Below are 18,539 nucleotides of genomic sequence, written 5' to 3'. Positions count from 1 at the left end.
CAGGGAGGACAGAGGGGATTCTAACTCTTATTTTTAAACACAAAAGGTGTAAAGCACACATAATTGTTAGCATCTGCTACTTTTAGATGGTGAAGATAGAGCTATTATTTTTTATCCTTTTATGTATTTCTAAAATATTTAAAATGAAAAAGCCAGTCATTATAGACCAATGGATGTGCCTGCATGGTTCCCTAGGACTGCATCCTGGCTTCTCTGGGAGAAGAAGTACCTGGCCTTCGCTTCTTCGGCCCATACTCCATGATGCTGTCACTGTGTTGAGACAGTGTCTCATCATTTCCACTCTCCACCTCTTTATTTCCAATATCATCTTCTTCGTAGCCAGTCTTTTCTTTAATTCGATCACCCAGAGCACTTTTTAACATCTATTGAGAAAATACTTTTTAACATCTTTCATTGATTTCAGCAGAATGCAAGTAAGAAAGAGTAGATAGAATCTTTAAAAAGCTTCTTCTCGGGGCGCCTGGGTGGCTCAGTCGGTTAAGCATCCGACTTCAGCTCAGGTCACGATCTCACGGTCCGTGAGTTCGAGCCCCGCGTCGGGCTCTGGGCTGATGGCTCAGAGCCTGGAGCCTGCTTCCAATTCTGTGTCTCCCTCTCTCTCTGTCCCTCCCTCATTCATGCTCTGTCTCTCTCTGTCTCAAAAATAAATAAAAACGTTAAAAAAAATTTATAAAAAAAAAAAAAAAAAGCTTCTTCTCATAATTAGGTATTAATAACTTTTAGATACTTATGCATATTTAGTTTATCAAGTGTGTATATTAACCAGTGCTATGGACTATTCAGTTTCAATCAACTTTAGAGTAAGTCACACAAGGATTTAATACATTTATTCAATGATACCCCTAAACTGTAATACTGGATTTTGTGAGAAGCAGAGATCTAATTTTATACCAAATCTTAGATGTGTCTAAAATAAAGGTTATAATGTAGTTTTCGGGGTGCGTGGCTGGCTCAGTTGGTAGAGCATGCGACGCCTGATCTTGGGGTTGGTAAGCTTGAGCCCCATGGTGGGTACAGAGATTACTTACAAATAAAATCTTTAAAAAAAGTAAATAATTAAAAAATTTTTTAAAAAAGTAAATAATTAAATGAATAGCTTTCATCAGAATTCAACAAAAATCTGGTTAAATCCATACCAAATTTGGTTATATCATGAAAGGCTAGGTGGAGATGACTTCTCATCCTATGTCCTATCTGCCTGATTAATGGAACATTTTTACAATAATTAAGACACAACTAATTTTAGTACCTTAGCTTAGCTTCCATCTTCGACTGGAAGACCACTTAAATACTCACCAACTATGGCAACTGCAATATAGATAAAAAACAAGACTTGCCCAATCTAGTTCAGAGAGCCGTTGAGAGAGTTTCTCGGAAACTGCGTGTATTTCTTGTTCTGTTAACCTCTTCCTTGCCCTCTGGGAGAAGGGTGAATCCCAGGATGAGACTGTAGGTCTACCTTCATATCTGTAATAAAATGACCATGTGACATTTAAGTAGCCAAGTAACATTACTTAGACAAAATAACTGTAATGCATGCTTTAACAGATTCATACTGGTCTTCACAGCTAAGGTCAGAGAGTACACACCTTTCTTCAAATCCCTTTGCAAACAGACTAAAAACAGAGTGCAGTAATATTACCTTTTTCCTGTGGGAAGTTTCCTTGTCCTAGGGCTTTGGATCTGAGCTGAAACCATTTCCTGTTTGCTATCTTTAGGCAACTTAGAAGTTAAGATAACTCTATTATCTGATTCCTGTTAAAAACAAAAAAGAGTTGATTTGAAAAGGATACAAAGATGGCACATAAAAACATTTTGGGGGAGGAAAAGGGAGGTCCTATGGCACACAACTAGGTACCTTTATTCTCCACATTTTACTTTTTTAAACGTATTTGTCAAAAGTACTCTCTTGATCCTCAATACCAAAGGAACAAATGTCTATAAACATGTACTCAGATAAAAAGTGTGGGTCAGGATGCCATTCAAATATAAAGGCAGGTGAGGTGTTCTCAAACAAGAAAATTCAAGGGTTATGGCTAAACCTGGACAATGAAAAAGTGATCAAATCACAAGTGGTAAGTACTAAAATAATTCTCTTTGGTATCAAGAAGTCAACAGAAACTGTCTAAAATTGAAACAGTTAAAAATCAAACGTTATGAATATAAATGCTTAACATTTTTAACAATTTATTTCTTAACTTCAGAGGAAATCTTATGAAGAGACATTTGATGTTTAAGAATCTCTTCAATTTAGGGTGCCTGGGTAGCTCAGTCGTTTAAGTGCCCGACTTCAGCTCCGGTCATGATCTCATGGTTTGTGGGTTTGAGTGCCACGTCGGGCTCTGTGCTAAGAGCTCAGAGCCTGGAGCCTGCATTGGATTCTGTGTCTCCCTCTCTCTCTGCCCCTCCCCTACTTGTGCTCTGTCTCTCTCTCTCAAAAATAAATAAAACATTTTAAAAAGTTAAAAAAAAAAAGAAAGAATCTCTTCAACTTCACTTATGTGTTTCTTGTGTAAGTAAAATTAAATTTAACACTTTTTAGTAAATAACAACTATAAAAACAATCACATTTTAAAAAACTTATTATTGAAGTTTAAGTGTCCTGCTCAAGAATTATTTCAAAAGGAGTATTCCCATTTAAATGCCACTCAGGTCAGGAAATAGAATATTACCAGCAACTCAGAAGCCCTTCTACCCTCCTCTCTAAAAGTCCCCCAAATGTAATCATAATCCTAGGATCCCTTTTTTCTAACTTATCCACCTTCCTACCTGAATAGATGCACAGAATGTTTAGAATGATGGCCACCTAATGCTAATGATGCTCATTTCATCTTCGTACTTCTATGTACTCTCTGAATTTTTTAATAATGAAAATGTATCATTGTTTATAAATTCACCACCTGCATATCCCTACATGTTCGTTTCTAGGAGGATAGGGACAGGATAATTATAAAAATGGATTTTTTTCTTCCTAAAGTACAGTAGAAGCAAAAAGACCAAGATATTACTAGCAGTTCACACTGGATAATAGGAATACGGATGAAAGGTTGTTTTTCATACTTTCTTATTAAATTTTCAGTGATTTAACTAGGGACATAGAATACGGTTTCTGAAACTAGAATACCGAATTCAAAAAAAAAAAGGTGTTGTTTTTTTTTTTTAATGTTTATTTATATTTGAGAAAGAGAGAAAGTGAGAAAGAGCGTGCGCGTGAGCACGCCTGAGCAAGAGAGGGGCAGAGAGAGAGAGAGACAGAGACAGAATCGGAAGCAGGCTCCAGGCTCTGAGCTGTCAGCACAGAACCCAACAAGGGGCTCGAATTCATGAGCCGTGAGATCATGACCTGAGCCAAAGCCGGACGCTCAACCAACTGAGCCACCCAGGTGCCCCTAGAATATGGAGTTCAAATCCCGACTCTACAGTTGTTGTGTGACCTCAGACTAGATACTTAATCTCTTTATATCAGCTTCCCCTTGGGAAATTAAAAAATAAATAAATAAATAGTACCTACTCCACAGCTGTTGAGGAGTAAATTACTCAATACCAGTAAAGTACCTAGAACTGTGCATGACACAAAATAAACAATGTGTCGTTAGCTCTTACTATTTTCCTTTCTATACATTCATCCCCACTGTTCTAGAGTAAGAAAATGTAAGTATACCCAGAGGCAAAATTTAAGAAGTACAATGCTTGGATTAGTGCAGTATCTATAATTACCATTCTAGCAGAGACGTCTTTAAATTGATAGACCTCCATCTCATTGAAAGTAAGCTTTTCCACTTACCACAGAAAATGCAGTGCCCTCTCCAGTAGAATTCACAGCAGGGGAGATGTGACTTGAGCGCAAGTATTCTTTTCCTATGGGACAGGGTGCTCGAGGCTCTGAAGGGTGGTAGGGTGGATGTAAAGGAATAGCTGATTGAATAGGTTCCCCTAGTTTCCTAGCACTTGGAATCACATCCACAGAAGGAATTTCCACTAAGTAGCAAAAATAAAGTAGACATTAAGATGAAACTGTAAGAAACACATCATTTGATATATATACATGCCTATAGGTACTAAAAACCTAAATGGCTGGAATAACAGCTACAGAAATTATGGTTCATCCACAGGTTATACAGCTAGTTCACCATTAACAATGACTTTATGTAATACTAACTAATAAAAATCCCAGACATAACAGTAAGAAATGAGAATATTTTTCAAATTGCTATGTTTTGTCATTCCTTAATAACTGGAAGACCGTAAACTGATGTGCTAACATATGAGAAACTTGTATTGTCCTAAAGTCTTTGAGAGAAGAGTTAGAAAATAGTAGATGCACAACATGTGACCAAAAACCATCTTAAGAAATCAGAACTCATAATAGGAAATGTTTACAAATATAATCATAAGCGTAAAGCAACAAAAGTGAAAAGACTAATAGCATCCGAAAGTATCCCAGGAAATAACTTTTGGCTCTAACTCATAGCAGTAGTCTCACTAATAACACGTTACTACTCACTGTCTTCAACAAAGGATGTCCTACTCCTGGACAAAAAACTAGATGAGGGAGGGTGTAGCACTTCTTCATGTAATAGAGTTGGGGCTTTTTTGGACTGCATTTGGTTAGGGCCTTCGGCACCTAGAAAAGAAAATATTAAAAAGAATTTTTTTTACTGCCGAATGATATACTAAAAACCAAGAATTTTGTATCCAGAGGATATAAATCTCAGGAATGACGTAATCCTAGAACTATGTTGGTCTGATTGTTCAAACTACCCATTACTTTTAATAACCACCAGAGAGTAAGATCTAGTTCTATAGCCCAGAACCATTTATACAAATTAAAAACAAAGCTTCACATCACATTGCTTTGCTTTAGAAAAATAGGTGCCACAAAAACAGACACATAGATCAAAAGAACAGAAAAGAGAGCCCAGAAATAAACCCCATGCTTATATGGTCAATTAATCTACAACAAAGGAGGTAAGAATATACAATGGGGAAAGGATAGTCTCTTCAATAAACGATGGTAGGAAAACTGGACAGCTATATGCAAAAGAATGAAACACCATACACAAAAATTACCTCAAAATGGATTAAACAACTAAGTGTGAGACATGAAACCACAAAATTCCCAGAAGAAAACATATGCAGTAATCTCTTTGACATCAGCCTTAGCAACAGTTTTCTGATAGGTCTCCTCAGGCAAGGGAAACAAAAGCAAAAAAAAAACTATTGGGATTACACTAAAATAAAAACTTTCTGCACAGCAAAGGAAACCATCAACAAAATAAAAAAGACAAACTACTGAACAGGAGAAGATATTTGCAAATGATATATCTTATAAAAGATTAATATCCACAATATATAAAGAACTTTATAACTCAACATCAAAATCCCAAAAAAATCCAATTAAAAAATAGGCATAGTTATGGACTGAAAAGTCCCAGGGATGAAAGGAACCTCATAGGGAATATAGTCAACAGAACTAATAATAATGTATGGTGACAAATGGTAACTATACTTGGGGTGAGCATAGCGTAACATATATAGTTGTCAAATCACTATGTTGTACACCTGAAACTAATGTAATATTGTGTCAACTATACTTCAACTAAAAAAAAATCAAAATAACAAAAAAAAAATGGAAAAATATTCCACGCTCCTGGATAGGAAAAACAAATATTGTTAAAATGTCAATACTACCCAAGGCAATTTACATATTCAACGCAATCCCTATCAAAGTAACACCAGCATTCTTCACAGAGCTAGAACAAACAATCCTACAATTTGTATGGAAACAGAAAAGACCCCAGGTAGCCAAAGCAATCTTGAAAAAGAAAACCAAAGCAGGAGGCATCACAATCCCGGACTTCAAGCTGTAATCATCAAGACAGTATGGTACTGGCACAAAAACAGACACTCAGATCAATTCAACAGAACAGAGAATCCAGGAACGGACCCAAAAACGTATGGCCAACTCATCTTCGACAAAGCAGGAAAAGAATATCCAATGGCATAAGGACAGTCTCTTCAACAAATGGTGCTGGGAAAACAGGACAGCGACATGCAGAAGAATGAACCCGGACCACTTTCTTACACCAGACACAAAAATAAACTCAAAATGGATGAAAGACCTCAATGTAAGACAGGAAGCCATCAAAATCCTTGAGGAGAAAGCAGGCAAAAACCTCCTTGATCTTGGCCACAGCAACTTCTTGCTCAACACTTCTCCAGAGGCAAGGGAAACAAAAGCAAAAATGAACTATTGGGACCTCATCAAAATAAAAGGCTTCTGCACAGCTAAGGAAACAATCTGCAAGACTAAAAGGCAACCGACGGAATGAGAGAAGATATTTGCAAATGACACATCAGATAAAGGGTTAGTATCCAAAATCTATAAAGAGCTTATCAAACTCAACACCCAAAACACAAATAATCCAGTGAAGACATGGGCAAAAGACATGAATAGACACTTCTCCAAAGAAGACATCCAGATGGCCAACCGACACATGAAAAAATGCTCAACATCACTCGTTATCAGGGAAATACAAATCAAAATCACAATGAGATACCACCCCACACCTGTCAGAATGGCTAACGTTAACAACTCAGGCAACAACAGATGTTGGCGAGGATGTGGACAAAGAGGATCTCTTCTGCACTGCTGGTGGGAATGCAAATTGGTGAGGCCACTCTGGAAAACAGTATGGAGGGTCCTCAAAAATTGAAAATGGAACTACCCTAGACCCAGCAATTGCACTACTAGGTATTTATCCAAGGGGATACAGGGATGCTGTTTCAAAGGGGCACATGCACCCCAATGTTTATAGCAGTGCTATTGACAACAGCCAAAGTATGGAAAGAGCCCACATGTCCACTGATGGATAAATGGATACAAAAGATGTGGTGTATATATATACAATGGAGTATTACTCGGCAATCAAAAAGAATGAAATCTTGCCGTTTGCAACTATGTGGACGGAACTAGAGGGTATTATGCTAAGCAAAATTAGTCAGAGACAAATCTCATATGACTTCACTCATATGAGGGCTTTAAGACACAGAACAGATGAACATAAGGGAAGGGAAGCAAAAATAATATAGAAACAGGGAGGGGGCCAAAACATAAGAGACTCTTAAATATAGAGAACAAACAGAGGGTTACTAGAGGGGCTGTGGGAGGACGATGGGCTAAATGGGTAAGGGGCATTAAGGAATCTACTCCTGAAATAACTGTTGCACTATATGCTAAATAATTTGGATGTAAATTAAAAAAATTTTTTTAAATTAAAAAAAAGAAAACCACATAGATCGCCCTGCAAAAAAAAAAAAAAAAGCAAAATAAAATTACTCATATGCCTTGCCTGCTTCAGATTCTGTGCCCCACCCCTCCACTCCACCCCTGCTTGTGCTCTTTCAAAAATGAGTAAACATTAAAAAATTTTTTTTCTTGGGGCGCCTGGGTGGCTCAGTCGGTTAAGCGGCCGACTTCGGCTCAGGTCATGATCTCACGGTCTGTGAGTTCGAGCCCCGCATCGGGCTCTGTGCTGACAGCTCAGAGCCTGGAGCCCGTTTCAGTTTCTGTGTCTCCCTCTCTCTCTGACCCTCCCCTGTTCATGCTCTGTCTCTCTCTGTCTCAAAAATAAATAAGTGTTAAAAAAAAAAAAAAAAAAAAAAAAAAAATTTTTTTCTTAATGTTTATTTATTTTTGAGAGAGAGAGAGAGAAATGTTTATTTTTGAGACAGAGAGTGAGAGAGACAGAGACTGTGCGTGGGGGAGGGGGGGAGAGAGAGAGAGAGAGACACACACACACAGAATCTGAATCAGGCTCCAGGCTCTGTGCTGTCAGCACAGAGACCGATGGGGGGCTCGAACCCACGAATGGTGAGATCATGACCCAAATGGAAGTCGGACACTTAACTGACTGAGCCACCCAGATGCCCCACTGTATGACTGTATTTTAAAAGAACATATGTGAGGGGCGCCTGGGTGGCTCAGTCAGTTGGGCATCTGACTTCAGCTCAGGTCATGATCTCACTGCTCGTGGGTTCGAGCCTTATGTCGGGCTCTGTGCTGACAGCTCAGAGCCTGGAGCCTTTCTCTGATTCTGTGTCTCCCTCTGTCTCTGCCTGGCCCTCTCCCGCTCACACACTGTCACTTTCTCTCAAAAATAAATAAACTTTAAAAACAAATAAAAAAGAACATATGCGATGCACATTTGCATATCCGTAAGTAAAGAAATCAAAATGTTAACAGTGATTTTCTCTAGGTCAGAGGTTGGCAAACTATGGCCCAAAGTCCAAATCTGACTCACCAACTGTTTTTGTAAATAAAATGTGTGTGTGTGTGTGTGTGTGTGTTTTAAGATTTTATTTTTAAGCAATCTCTACATTCATCATGGGGCTCAAACTCACGACTCTGAGATCAAGAGTTGCATGCTGTACCGACTAAGCTAGCCAGGTGTGCCTAGCTTGTGTTTTACTGGAATATACTCATACAAATAGGTGCGAGAATTGTAGAAATGCTGTTCTGTGGGTATATCTCTGAGCTACGAATCCTGGTTGATACCATAATAAAAAATTTATAGGTCAAACTGTTTTGTCTAACTTTTGAATGCTTAATATTTAATCAGCTTTATAATGTTATTACATAGAGAGCTGTATCAAAATAGTTCTGAAATTGAGGGAATATCCACTTTGCTCCCTTAGAAATCTACAATACATAAACTTCCCACAAACAAAACAGACTTATGACTCCTCCTCTACAAATGACTATTTATCCCTTCTTCAATTTAATGAAAGACTTCACCATAAACTTACTCCTCACTTTGAAGGTATGAGAATGTATCCTGAAAACTCAGTTACTAAAGTGGTTAACTGACATAATCACACTAAAAATGAAAAATTCACCTTGCACAAACTCCATGCAATGTATTTCAAGACACTGCATATTTTAAAATGTCTGACATTCATTTGATGTCTCTTAAAATCCAGCAAACACATCTTTTTATGCTCTCCTTTTCCACAACCCAGTGCAACAGGGCCATTTTCACATCAACATGCTTAAAATATGTGAATCTCACTCCATAACTTCATATTTTACACGAAGAGCATCTAAGATCTAATATTCAAAATTCATAACGTGGTCCACAATTTCTCTACTACCTAAACTAAATTTGTCATCAACTTGACTCCAGGCTAATTCATTTTTACCTGAGTCCATTTTTTCTTCAGTTTCTTGGATGACAAAGAAACTCATATGCTGTTTCTTTTTGATAAAATTTCTCCAAAATTTCATGCTTAGTTAACATTTGGCACTTTTAATTTGTCAGACTGAAAGTGACACGCTCAAATTTCCTTATAGTTTTTAGACTGTTTTAGGATATACTGTTTTATTACTGAAAAGTCTCTGGACCTGTCTACTGCAAGCATTAATAAGTATCTATAATAAACATATATGACATTTCATAAATAAGGGGGAACCCTGGGTAGGAAAAAATGGGTGAAGATGGTCAAAAGGTAAAAATTTCCAGTTAAGTCATGGGAATAAAATATACAGCATGACTATAGTTAATACTATAAGTTGCTAAGAGAATAGATCTTAACAGTTGTCATCACTATCTGTGGTGACAAATATTAACTAGACTTTTATTGGGACAGTCACTTCACAACACATGTAAACATAAAATCCATAGACTGTATATCTGAAACTAACATAATGTTACACGTTCATTATATCTCAATTAAAAAAATAAGATTCATAGCCCAGAAATTGAAGCCTAAGTTAGATGCCTATAAATGTATACGACGACAGTTATCTGATGACTTAAATCCAAATATAAAAGGAAGCTACCATAGCCCTTAATGACACCAAACCAAAACACCTCAGCCTGGCTTTTCTCTCAACCTTTTCTCTTTTGCCTTAATTGCATTATAACCCAAATAGTTAAAATCTGAAAACAACTCACTTCTTACAGATGCAACCTTTCTACACGGTAGTTGCTATCACAGAACACCATTTCTAAAATCATAGTCCCTTCCATCTTCTGTCAATCCACTTGACTCTCTTCCTTCAAGAAGCATTCTTTTGTTACTTTCAATTGACTCTGGTCATTCTGTTACTTCGCTCATCCCAGTGGCAAGTACATGCCTTTAGTCTACTGTCTAACCTTCCATATTGAGGTTCTTTGAACATTAATTCCTTGGATTTCAATGTATATTCTTTGGAACCAAAGTACTAATGCTCAAAGGGATTTCTCAGATGGTTTTGCTGAATTCTCCAATTTCACATGTTAAGAAACGGGCTCAGGAAAGATAAGGGCCTTGTCCAAAGTCACATAGCCAGTAGCAGAGTCTGGATGAGAACTTGGCCGCTGGATTCCCAATTTAATATACTTACTGCCTATCCAGCATTCCTGTTCTTCCATTAAAAAAATACAAACCACAACTTATTTTGGGCTTGGTGTTTTGAGAAGCTCTAAAACACTAAGATGAATATGAATAATTTTACTATGTATCTCACTTACTTGTCTTACTTATTGGCCGCCTCCCCAAGCAGAACACAAGCTCCGTGAGGGAAGGGATTGGTGTCTATTTTGTTAACCACTATAACACCACTGCGTGGCACAGGGAAAGCACTAAATATTTGCTGAATGAGTCTGGTGTGGTTACTGTCCCTGGAACTCACAGTTTATGAAACAAACATACTCAAAATTACTATACAATGTGAGAATAGTATTACCAAAATAAGATGAGAAGGCCACAGTGTAGAAATAGAGCCTCAGAATCTAGGCATGTGGGGGAGGCTGGGCTTTGTAGGGTGAATTTGCCAGGAATAGAGATGAAGAAAGAGCACCCCAGCAGAAGAAACAACATGAAGGCAGAAAAGAGCATGACAACTAAGGTAGGCAGGACAGGAAGTGGGATGAAGCACAGCAAGGTACGAGGATATTCAGGCTTACTGTGTATGAGCAGCAGACTCTTGGAAATGTAGCCTGATGCCTGGAAGAACTGCCACTGACTTGTTGTTTGAAACCATGAAAAGAGTGAGTCATCCAGTTTAGGAAAACTATACTTAGGGGGTAATCTGAATGTGAGTAGACTATTAAGTTGCATTCAGAATTCTCTTCTCAGGGTATCAGGTCTCACATATTATATGACAAACTTGCTCATGTGTCTATAACTCCTACTTGTTTGATTTCAGGTAACTGTTCATATTTAGGTTAATCATGGTATACTCTGGAAATTCAACTCTAAGGTCGAGTTACAACCCTATTCTTCTCAACTGTAAACATTCCTAAGAATAACTATTTTTATTTTCATAGTTGTATGCTGAATAACAGGTATCTGAAGTTTACTCACCATTACTTCTTAGAGAAAAGGTGTGTGCTGTGTCTCCGAGTCTAATTACTTCACCAGTGGATTCTGTTTCATCTCCATCCCAAGAGGGGCCCAAAGCCTCAGATGACAAGGAGCACCTGAAAGAATTCCCTTACTTACTTGGGCCCAGCCTAACCAGAGGACCCCTCCTGACGAAAGCTGCTTTAAACAGCCTGCCTATGAGTATTCAGACTGCTCATGGCTACGTGCAGAAAAAGGGCAAGACACTCCCTTCTGTTGCTTATCACTTTTTGGTGTTTATCTGTTTTAACTCATACACGTATGGTAGAAATAGCCGTGTAGAAAGTGTCAAGGATTAAATGCATAGGAGAATACACACAGAGAACAATAAACATTGGATACTCGACGGGTGTGGGGGTGGAATCTGGGTAGGGTATGAATTTTGCATTAAATATCCTTGCATCGTTTCACTTTTGCACTGTAAAAAAAATCTAATAATAAAAAATAAAGTCAAGAAATTCATCTCGTGGTGGTCTCCTTTAAGACAGGTTTTCCCCAATGTACTATACCTAAACAGGAAGATATTGCCTGTGTCTTTCAAATCAGGACAAATTCCATAAAAAAAATGGAAAGTCATACATTTAAAAGTCATAGCATTATGTTCAACCCGTAGTTAGAACTACCATCAAATCTGTAATGACATTATATTTTGTCTATAAAAGTTGCAGGTATTTTAAAACTCTGATATTTGTTAATGAGTTAATGTTACTGATTCATGAGGATACAGTAACGAGCAATTTTATACTGCCGGTGAGTGTATAAACTGTCATGGCCTTTTTGGAAAGCAGTCTGGCAACTTCTAATAGGCTTATAACATTCATACTCTTTGGATGTAGCTTAAAGAGCAAACAAAAGCATGTATCACATTTTCAAAAACTATAAAAAAACCCAGAAACATCCACCTCCACTTTAGAGGAGTGGTTTAGCCCATTGTGAAGCACCTATATGGTCTGTTATACAGGGATTAAAAATTATTACAAAGAATTTAACAACTCGGAAAAAGACTTGATATGTAAAATTTTTAAATGCGGGAAACAAAACTATGTAAACAATATGACTAAATAAAAAAAAAAACGTTATAAAAAAGACTCAAGTATAACAAAACATTAACAAGCCCTTGTTTCGTTCTGAATGGTAGAGCTCATCTTTTTTTTTTTTCACTTGTTTTTTATTTCTTCGTATTTTCCAGGATTTCTACAGGGAACATAAACTATTTTGATGACCAAGGGAAAAATAAAAAAAATATGCAGGTGCACTTAACCAACTAAGCCACCCAGGCGCCCCACTAAAGACGTATTTTGGAAAGGGGCACCTGGGTGGCTCAGTCAGTTAAGCATCCGACTCCAGCTAAGGTCATGACCTCACTGCTCATGAGTTTGAGCCCTGCGTTGGGCTCTGTGCTGACAGCTCAGAGCCTGGAGCCTGCTTCCAATTCTGCATCTTCCTTTCTCTGTCCCTCTCCCACTCACGCTCCCTCTTCTCTCAACAATAAATAAATGTTTAAAAAAAAAAAAATTTTTTTTTTTAAAAGAAGTATTTTGGAATAAAAGAACTAACTAGGAAGAAGACAATACACAGGTGTTTAATACTGAGACTTAAGTATTACATATAGCACAAGGTTCTTAAAATTCCGTCGGGGAGATTTAAAATATGAGAAGGTACTGAGATTTTCCCATCAGTTTGTTTTGGTTTTTGCTGCCATTGTGGTATGTTGTGTGCCAATTCTTAGAAGGAAAAAGCATAACTTGTTTTGATTAAATTCATAGACATTGAGTGCTACCTCCCAAAAGAAACCTTTTTCCATGATGATTTGGATTCCTTAGTACTTTCTGGCTCTTCTAAAGGTTCTCCTTGATGGAATTCTTTAAAACTCTGTCCAGTTTCACCTGTTTAGAATAGATAAAAACAACACCAAAAAACCTCTAAATTAATAATGCTATTTTGATATGGGGGTGGGTAGAGGTAAGAACAGTTAAGCACCCTCATCTTCTCCTGGTAAACTGGGCTTTTGTGAACATGAAATTAGAAAGAACCAAATTATCACCTGTGAAGACCATGTATTACTTGGGTAACAGAAGCAAGATAAATGGTGCTTTAAAAGCAAGGTCTACAGTTGTACTAGCAATGTTTTATTTTTTAAGATAGGTGGTAGGTTTATTTTTTATTGTTTTTTATTGTCAGTAAGGGATGTCTGAAGCAAGAGGACTAGGCTGTGGCTTCAGAACACAACTGTGAGCCTCAAGCTCCAAGACTATCCCTCCCAGGCTAAGAGTCAGAGTACATCAAAGCTCGGCTGCAGTTCCCTTTCAAACTACCACTCCTTTTTCAACTCAACATTTCTGAGGAATACACTTTCGCCAGCAGCAACACACTAGGGAATTGATTTCAGGAGGTACGTGGGCGAAACTTCCTATGATTCAGATTGACGCCTCTGAATATTCCCATCCCCATTTCTAGAGATTTCTCTATTTGAGCATCTACCTTCATTTTTTTCTGTTTCTGTATTCAAAATAACCAACACTGTAACAACATTAGGTAACATTCACTGCGCACTGACTCGGAGCTAGGCTTGGGACTAAACTATTTATGTATCTACTTACTCAACCATCACTATAGCCACGGAAGAATTTCAAATGAGAACACTGAGGCTTAGAGAGCTTCAAACAATGAGAGGCAGAACTTAGCATTGACGCAAAGTCTGCTTTCAAATCCCTGTTCTTCAGTGGTAAGTGAATGATAATGCTAGCTCAGGTACCAGGAAAAAGCTGCTCTGTACATGATGTGACTCATGATAATAAAGATTGACTTCCCATTATTAACTGGCATTTTGAAGACTCTGATTAGCTCTAGGTAATGCTGCCGTATCAACTTGGACCTGCAAAGGTGAGAATCACACTTCAGAAAACATCATCCAACCACAGCACTGCTGCGCTGGGAGGTCCCACCCCTGCAACCCCCTCCTAGCAGCACTAAACTCACCACATTTTACTGACCTCCCCTGGAAATCTCCCTCCCGCATGCCCTGCCTCCGCGTCTCACTATTACCAGACTCACATTTAAGTATCTCTCAGTTCTGCCCTCCTCTCGCCATCCCCACTGCCCTACTCGTGGTAAAGCCACTACCATTCCTCTTCTACCTGAAATCAAGCACTACATTGTAAAAACTGCTGCTGTTAGTGTAAAACTTCAGATTAATCAATTTCCACCAAACGTAGTTTTCCATCTCTTAATCTTGTCGCTAAAATGGTTAAAGCCACCAAGCCTCAAAATACCTACTAAGTAGCCTTGAATTAGGTAAATTTCACATGTCTTTCACTCTCCCCCAATTCTCCTATAATGGTTTTTATTGTTTAACAGTCCCCCCCCCCCACCCCCGAGGGATACGTTCCAAGACCCCCAGAGGATGCCTGAAACCAGATAAGATTGAACCTATATATACTATGTTTTTTCCTATACATACGTATGATAAAGTTTAACTTCTAGATTAGGCACATTAAGATAAGCAATAGCTAATAACAAAATAGAACGATTATAAAAACACACTATAACAAAAGTTATAGAAATGTGGTCTGTCAAAATATCTTACTGTACTGTACTCACCTGCTTCTTGTGATGATGTGGGATGATAAGATGCCTACGTGATGAGACGAAGTGAGCTGAATGACACAGGCATTGTGATGTAGCATTAGGCTATTAATAACCGACCTTCTGACAATACCTCAGGAGGATCATCTGCTTCTGGACCAAGGGGGACTGCGAGTGGAAAGCAAAACTGCATCTAGGGGGACTACTGTATGCAGTTATGGCTGTCTTCCTGACTTAAGTCAGAAACTTAGGTTTCTTTGAGAGCAATAAAACATGGCATGCAATTATGAATCCTCCTAGCGAACCGAGGCTGGTACATATTTAACATATTTCAAACACTCAAAACACTCCACACTCAGAACACTCAAGTGTTTGAAATAAGAAATATCCCCTGTGGCAGTTTTTCCCTCCAGGCCAGACCTACATATGCCTTTAAATCTTTTCAGCAACAATGATAAAAGGTAGAAAACTATCACTAAAGAGTTTAAGGCCAGATGTTATCACAACCACGTGAGAAGTAGGAACGAGGAGCCTACCCACATTTTTTGGTCTTCATTCATATTAGAATTTATGTTGTTATTGCTGCTGAAAACTTGTTGGATAACTTTTTGGAGAACTGGATTACTCAAAGGCTAAAATAAAACTTTCAGGCTGTCACAAACCTAAACATAGGTTAAAGACAAAAACACTCCAATTCCTACTGTTAATGCTTTAGCAATATCCAAATTTATAACAAAAATGGCAGTTCTGACAGGAAATTTTGGAATAAGTCATTTCATGCAATAATAGGACAGTAAGCAACTTTAATCAGAACTTTTTATAGATTAGCACATCCAAACTGACAAAGGACATGATGATAGTCTAAGATAGTTTTTTCCAACCACTTAGAACAGTTAAGAAGTGAGATTTAATTTACCAGGTATATGCATTAGTTATTCTAATTCCTTTGAAGAAAAATACACAAAAAGAAAAGAGGCAAAAAGGGACATGATGTAGAATATAAGCCAAATCAAATTACAATTTTAAAACTTACTTTTTTCGTGAGATGTCTCACTGATGTGTTCTGTAAGATACTCCAGCAACCCATCAAAGATTTCTAGCAGATTCTTAATAGATTCTTTATCTCCCTTCACTATATTTTCTCCTAAACACAAGATAAAAAGCTATTAAAAATATTAACCAAGAAACTAAAAGTCTCAAAGTTTCAAAACAAATATACCACTGTGTAAATACTGTTCAGATAAAAGAATTACAAATTAATTCAGGAAAACGAATAATATTATAAATATTAAAAACATGAATGTCTTGATACCTAATTATATTTGAAAAAACAAAGGAAGCAGTCTTGAATATAAAGTTTGGTAATTAATTAGCATATTCCTTCCTTTACCAAGAAACAAAATAAGTAGACTTAATAAAACATCCTCTGGTAAGATTTATACCAAGATATAAAGTATCTAAGCAGAACTTTTTTTAGGCTGGTGAAAAAAAATGGCAGGAAGCAACACAGTTTCAGATCGTGGGATCCTACTTCTAGATAGTGGTTTGTTCTGAAGATAACAGCAGTAGAGTAACATAAAAACAAAAAACTTGTTGGGATACTTTCATCAGGAATTCCTCATTTTTTCTATTTGTTAACTCCTATTCATTTTATATAGGTTATGTCATTTTTCTTAATTTAAAAACTGCCCATGTGGGATGCCTGGGTGGCTCAGTTACTTAAGTGTCTGACTCTTGACTTCAGCTCAGGTCATGATCCCAGGGTCCTGGGATCGAGCACCACCGCCCCCCCCCCCCCATGTCAGGCGTGGAACCTGCTTGAGATTCTCTCTCCCTCTCCCTACGCCCCTCCCCTGCTCAGACCCAGGTGCTCTCACTCTCTCTCTCTCTCAAAAAATAAATAAAATACTAATTTTAAAAACTTGTCCATTCATACAAATTTCCAATTTATACAGCTTTGCATACAGTTTGTCTAACTTCCAGTTATAAAATAAATCAGAGATGAAAAATAAAGCATAGGGAATAACATCAATAACATTGTAATAGCGTTGTAAGGTAGTGGTCGGTTACTATACTTATTACAGTGAGCACTGTGTAACATATAGAACCGTCCAATCACTATGTTGTACATCTGAAACTAATGTAATTTTGTATGTCAACTAAACTTCAATACTAAATTTTCTTAAAAACACTGGCCATGCACGTAAAACTTTTTAATCTCACCTCAGTCCCAACTTCTCCAGCCTCACCTCCCACCACATCCACTTTACACCCAGGGGTTACTCTTTAAACAATTCCTGGCACAATACTTGTCCCCTAATAAATTTTTAATACATGCTAAATTGATATGTTGACAAGAAATGGGTTGGTAAAAGCATGGAAACTTAGCATGCTTAATATCACCTAAAATGGACTCTCATCAACATCAGGTATGGAAGGAATGTAACTCTTGAGACAGCTGGGTTGTCCTTTGGGAGGTCATGCCTGCATTCTCTTAAGTTCAAACCAGTAAGGGAAAGACACCATGGAAACTTGATATTTGAGAGAATCTAGCCATTCAAAATTTCACTCATGATGCAAAACAAACCTAAACCAGAAATACGATGTTTTACAAAATTACCAATACAGATAGACAGTATTTGACAATTTTTTTTTTTTTTTTTTTTTTTGGTTTAAAGCAAACAAGTCTTCTTAAGCCTTGTTTTTCTGGCTTAACGAGATACACAAGTATACCCCAAGGGCATACTCAGAACTTCTCAGTTGCCAGGATGGGGAGCATCCTCTGCCAACCCAGCAACTAAGGCCGCCCATCAAAATGCAGTGCTTCATGGTACAGAAGAAAGTATTTTAAATTGAACAAGAACACAACGAGTAAAAAGCTGCTTTGCAGTATACTGGAGGAGATAAGCAGTTCTGCAACTTTTCACGGGGTGGGTGAGAGTTGTTAGGAGCAGCTCTGCGTTAAAAAGTTACATAAGCAGATACAACTATGCTATAGGTTTAAAAAGAACAAATACCAGAAATTACCCTATTCCAGTGATAAAGCAATTCTGAATTGCAAAAGAACAGGAAAACCCTGGGATTATCCCTCAAAATGAATTCTCTTCAAACTAATTTACCATTTTTACTCCTAGAACTGCACTCAAAACTTAAGACAGAGTATTTTTGCAAAACTTGTCAACATCACATTGAGAGATGTGAGTGACCAATCCTGATTAACATTTAACTGCCCAAGAACAAACCAATGGTGTAAGCCTTCTCTAAGTGATTCAAATGTAGGTTCAAATGCACAGATTCCCTCTTTTCCTTAGCTTGAAATAATTTACTGGAATAATCCTAGTTTTCTACCTAGAATACAGGGATTTACAAATATATTTATATTTGGTATGTTTGGCTTTAGAATACAAGCACGATATACTCTATTTTGGAAAAAGTTTCAAAAACAATTTACAGTTTTATTTATTTTGAATAGAGAAAATATTCATGAGGCTTAAAATTCAGGGGCGCCTGGGTGGCTCAGTTGGTTGAGCATCTGACCCTTGATT

General features: G+C 37.5%; 1 protein-coding gene across 4 annotated transcripts in view; it reads right to left on the bottom strand.

Moving 5' to 3' along the window:
- Positions 1–18,539, bottom strand: part of CEP95 (centrosomal protein 95) — a 42,406-nt gene that overhangs the window by 17,230 nt on the left and 6,637 nt on the right. For 2 of the 4 annotated variants that reach the window (XM_042916659.1, XM_042916660.1), the window contains exons 5-12: positions 16,028–16,138; positions 13,190–13,295; positions 11,371–11,486; positions 4,526–4,645; positions 3,806–3,999; positions 1,664–1,776; positions 1,359–1,488; positions 230–383 (exon numbers count right to left, since the gene is read on the bottom strand). In XM_042916659.1, the coding sequence (XP_042772593.1) occupies positions 230–383; positions 1,359–1,488; positions 1,664–1,776; positions 3,806–3,999; positions 4,526–4,645; positions 11,371–11,486; positions 13,190–13,295; positions 16,028–16,138 (1,044 nt within the window). Of the gene's footprint in view, positions 1–229; positions 384–1,358; positions 1,489–1,663; positions 1,777–3,805; positions 4,000–4,525; positions 4,646–11,370; positions 11,487–13,189; positions 13,296–14,219; positions 14,285–14,463; positions 14,481–15,009; positions 15,066–16,027; positions 16,139–18,539 lie in introns of those variants that run through there. The other 2 variants (XM_042916661.1, XM_042916662.1) reach the window with 2 other exon arrangements.

This window comes from Panthera leo, chromosome E1 (genome assembly GCF_018350215.1).
Source record: "Panthera leo isolate Ple1 chromosome E1, P.leo_Ple1_pat1.1, whole genome shotgun sequence".
Taxonomy (NCBI): Eukaryota; Metazoa; Chordata; class Mammalia; order Carnivora; family Felidae; genus Panthera; species Panthera leo.
Note: the sequence above shows the minus strand (reverse complement) of the source record. Positions and strands in the feature narration are given on the sequence as shown.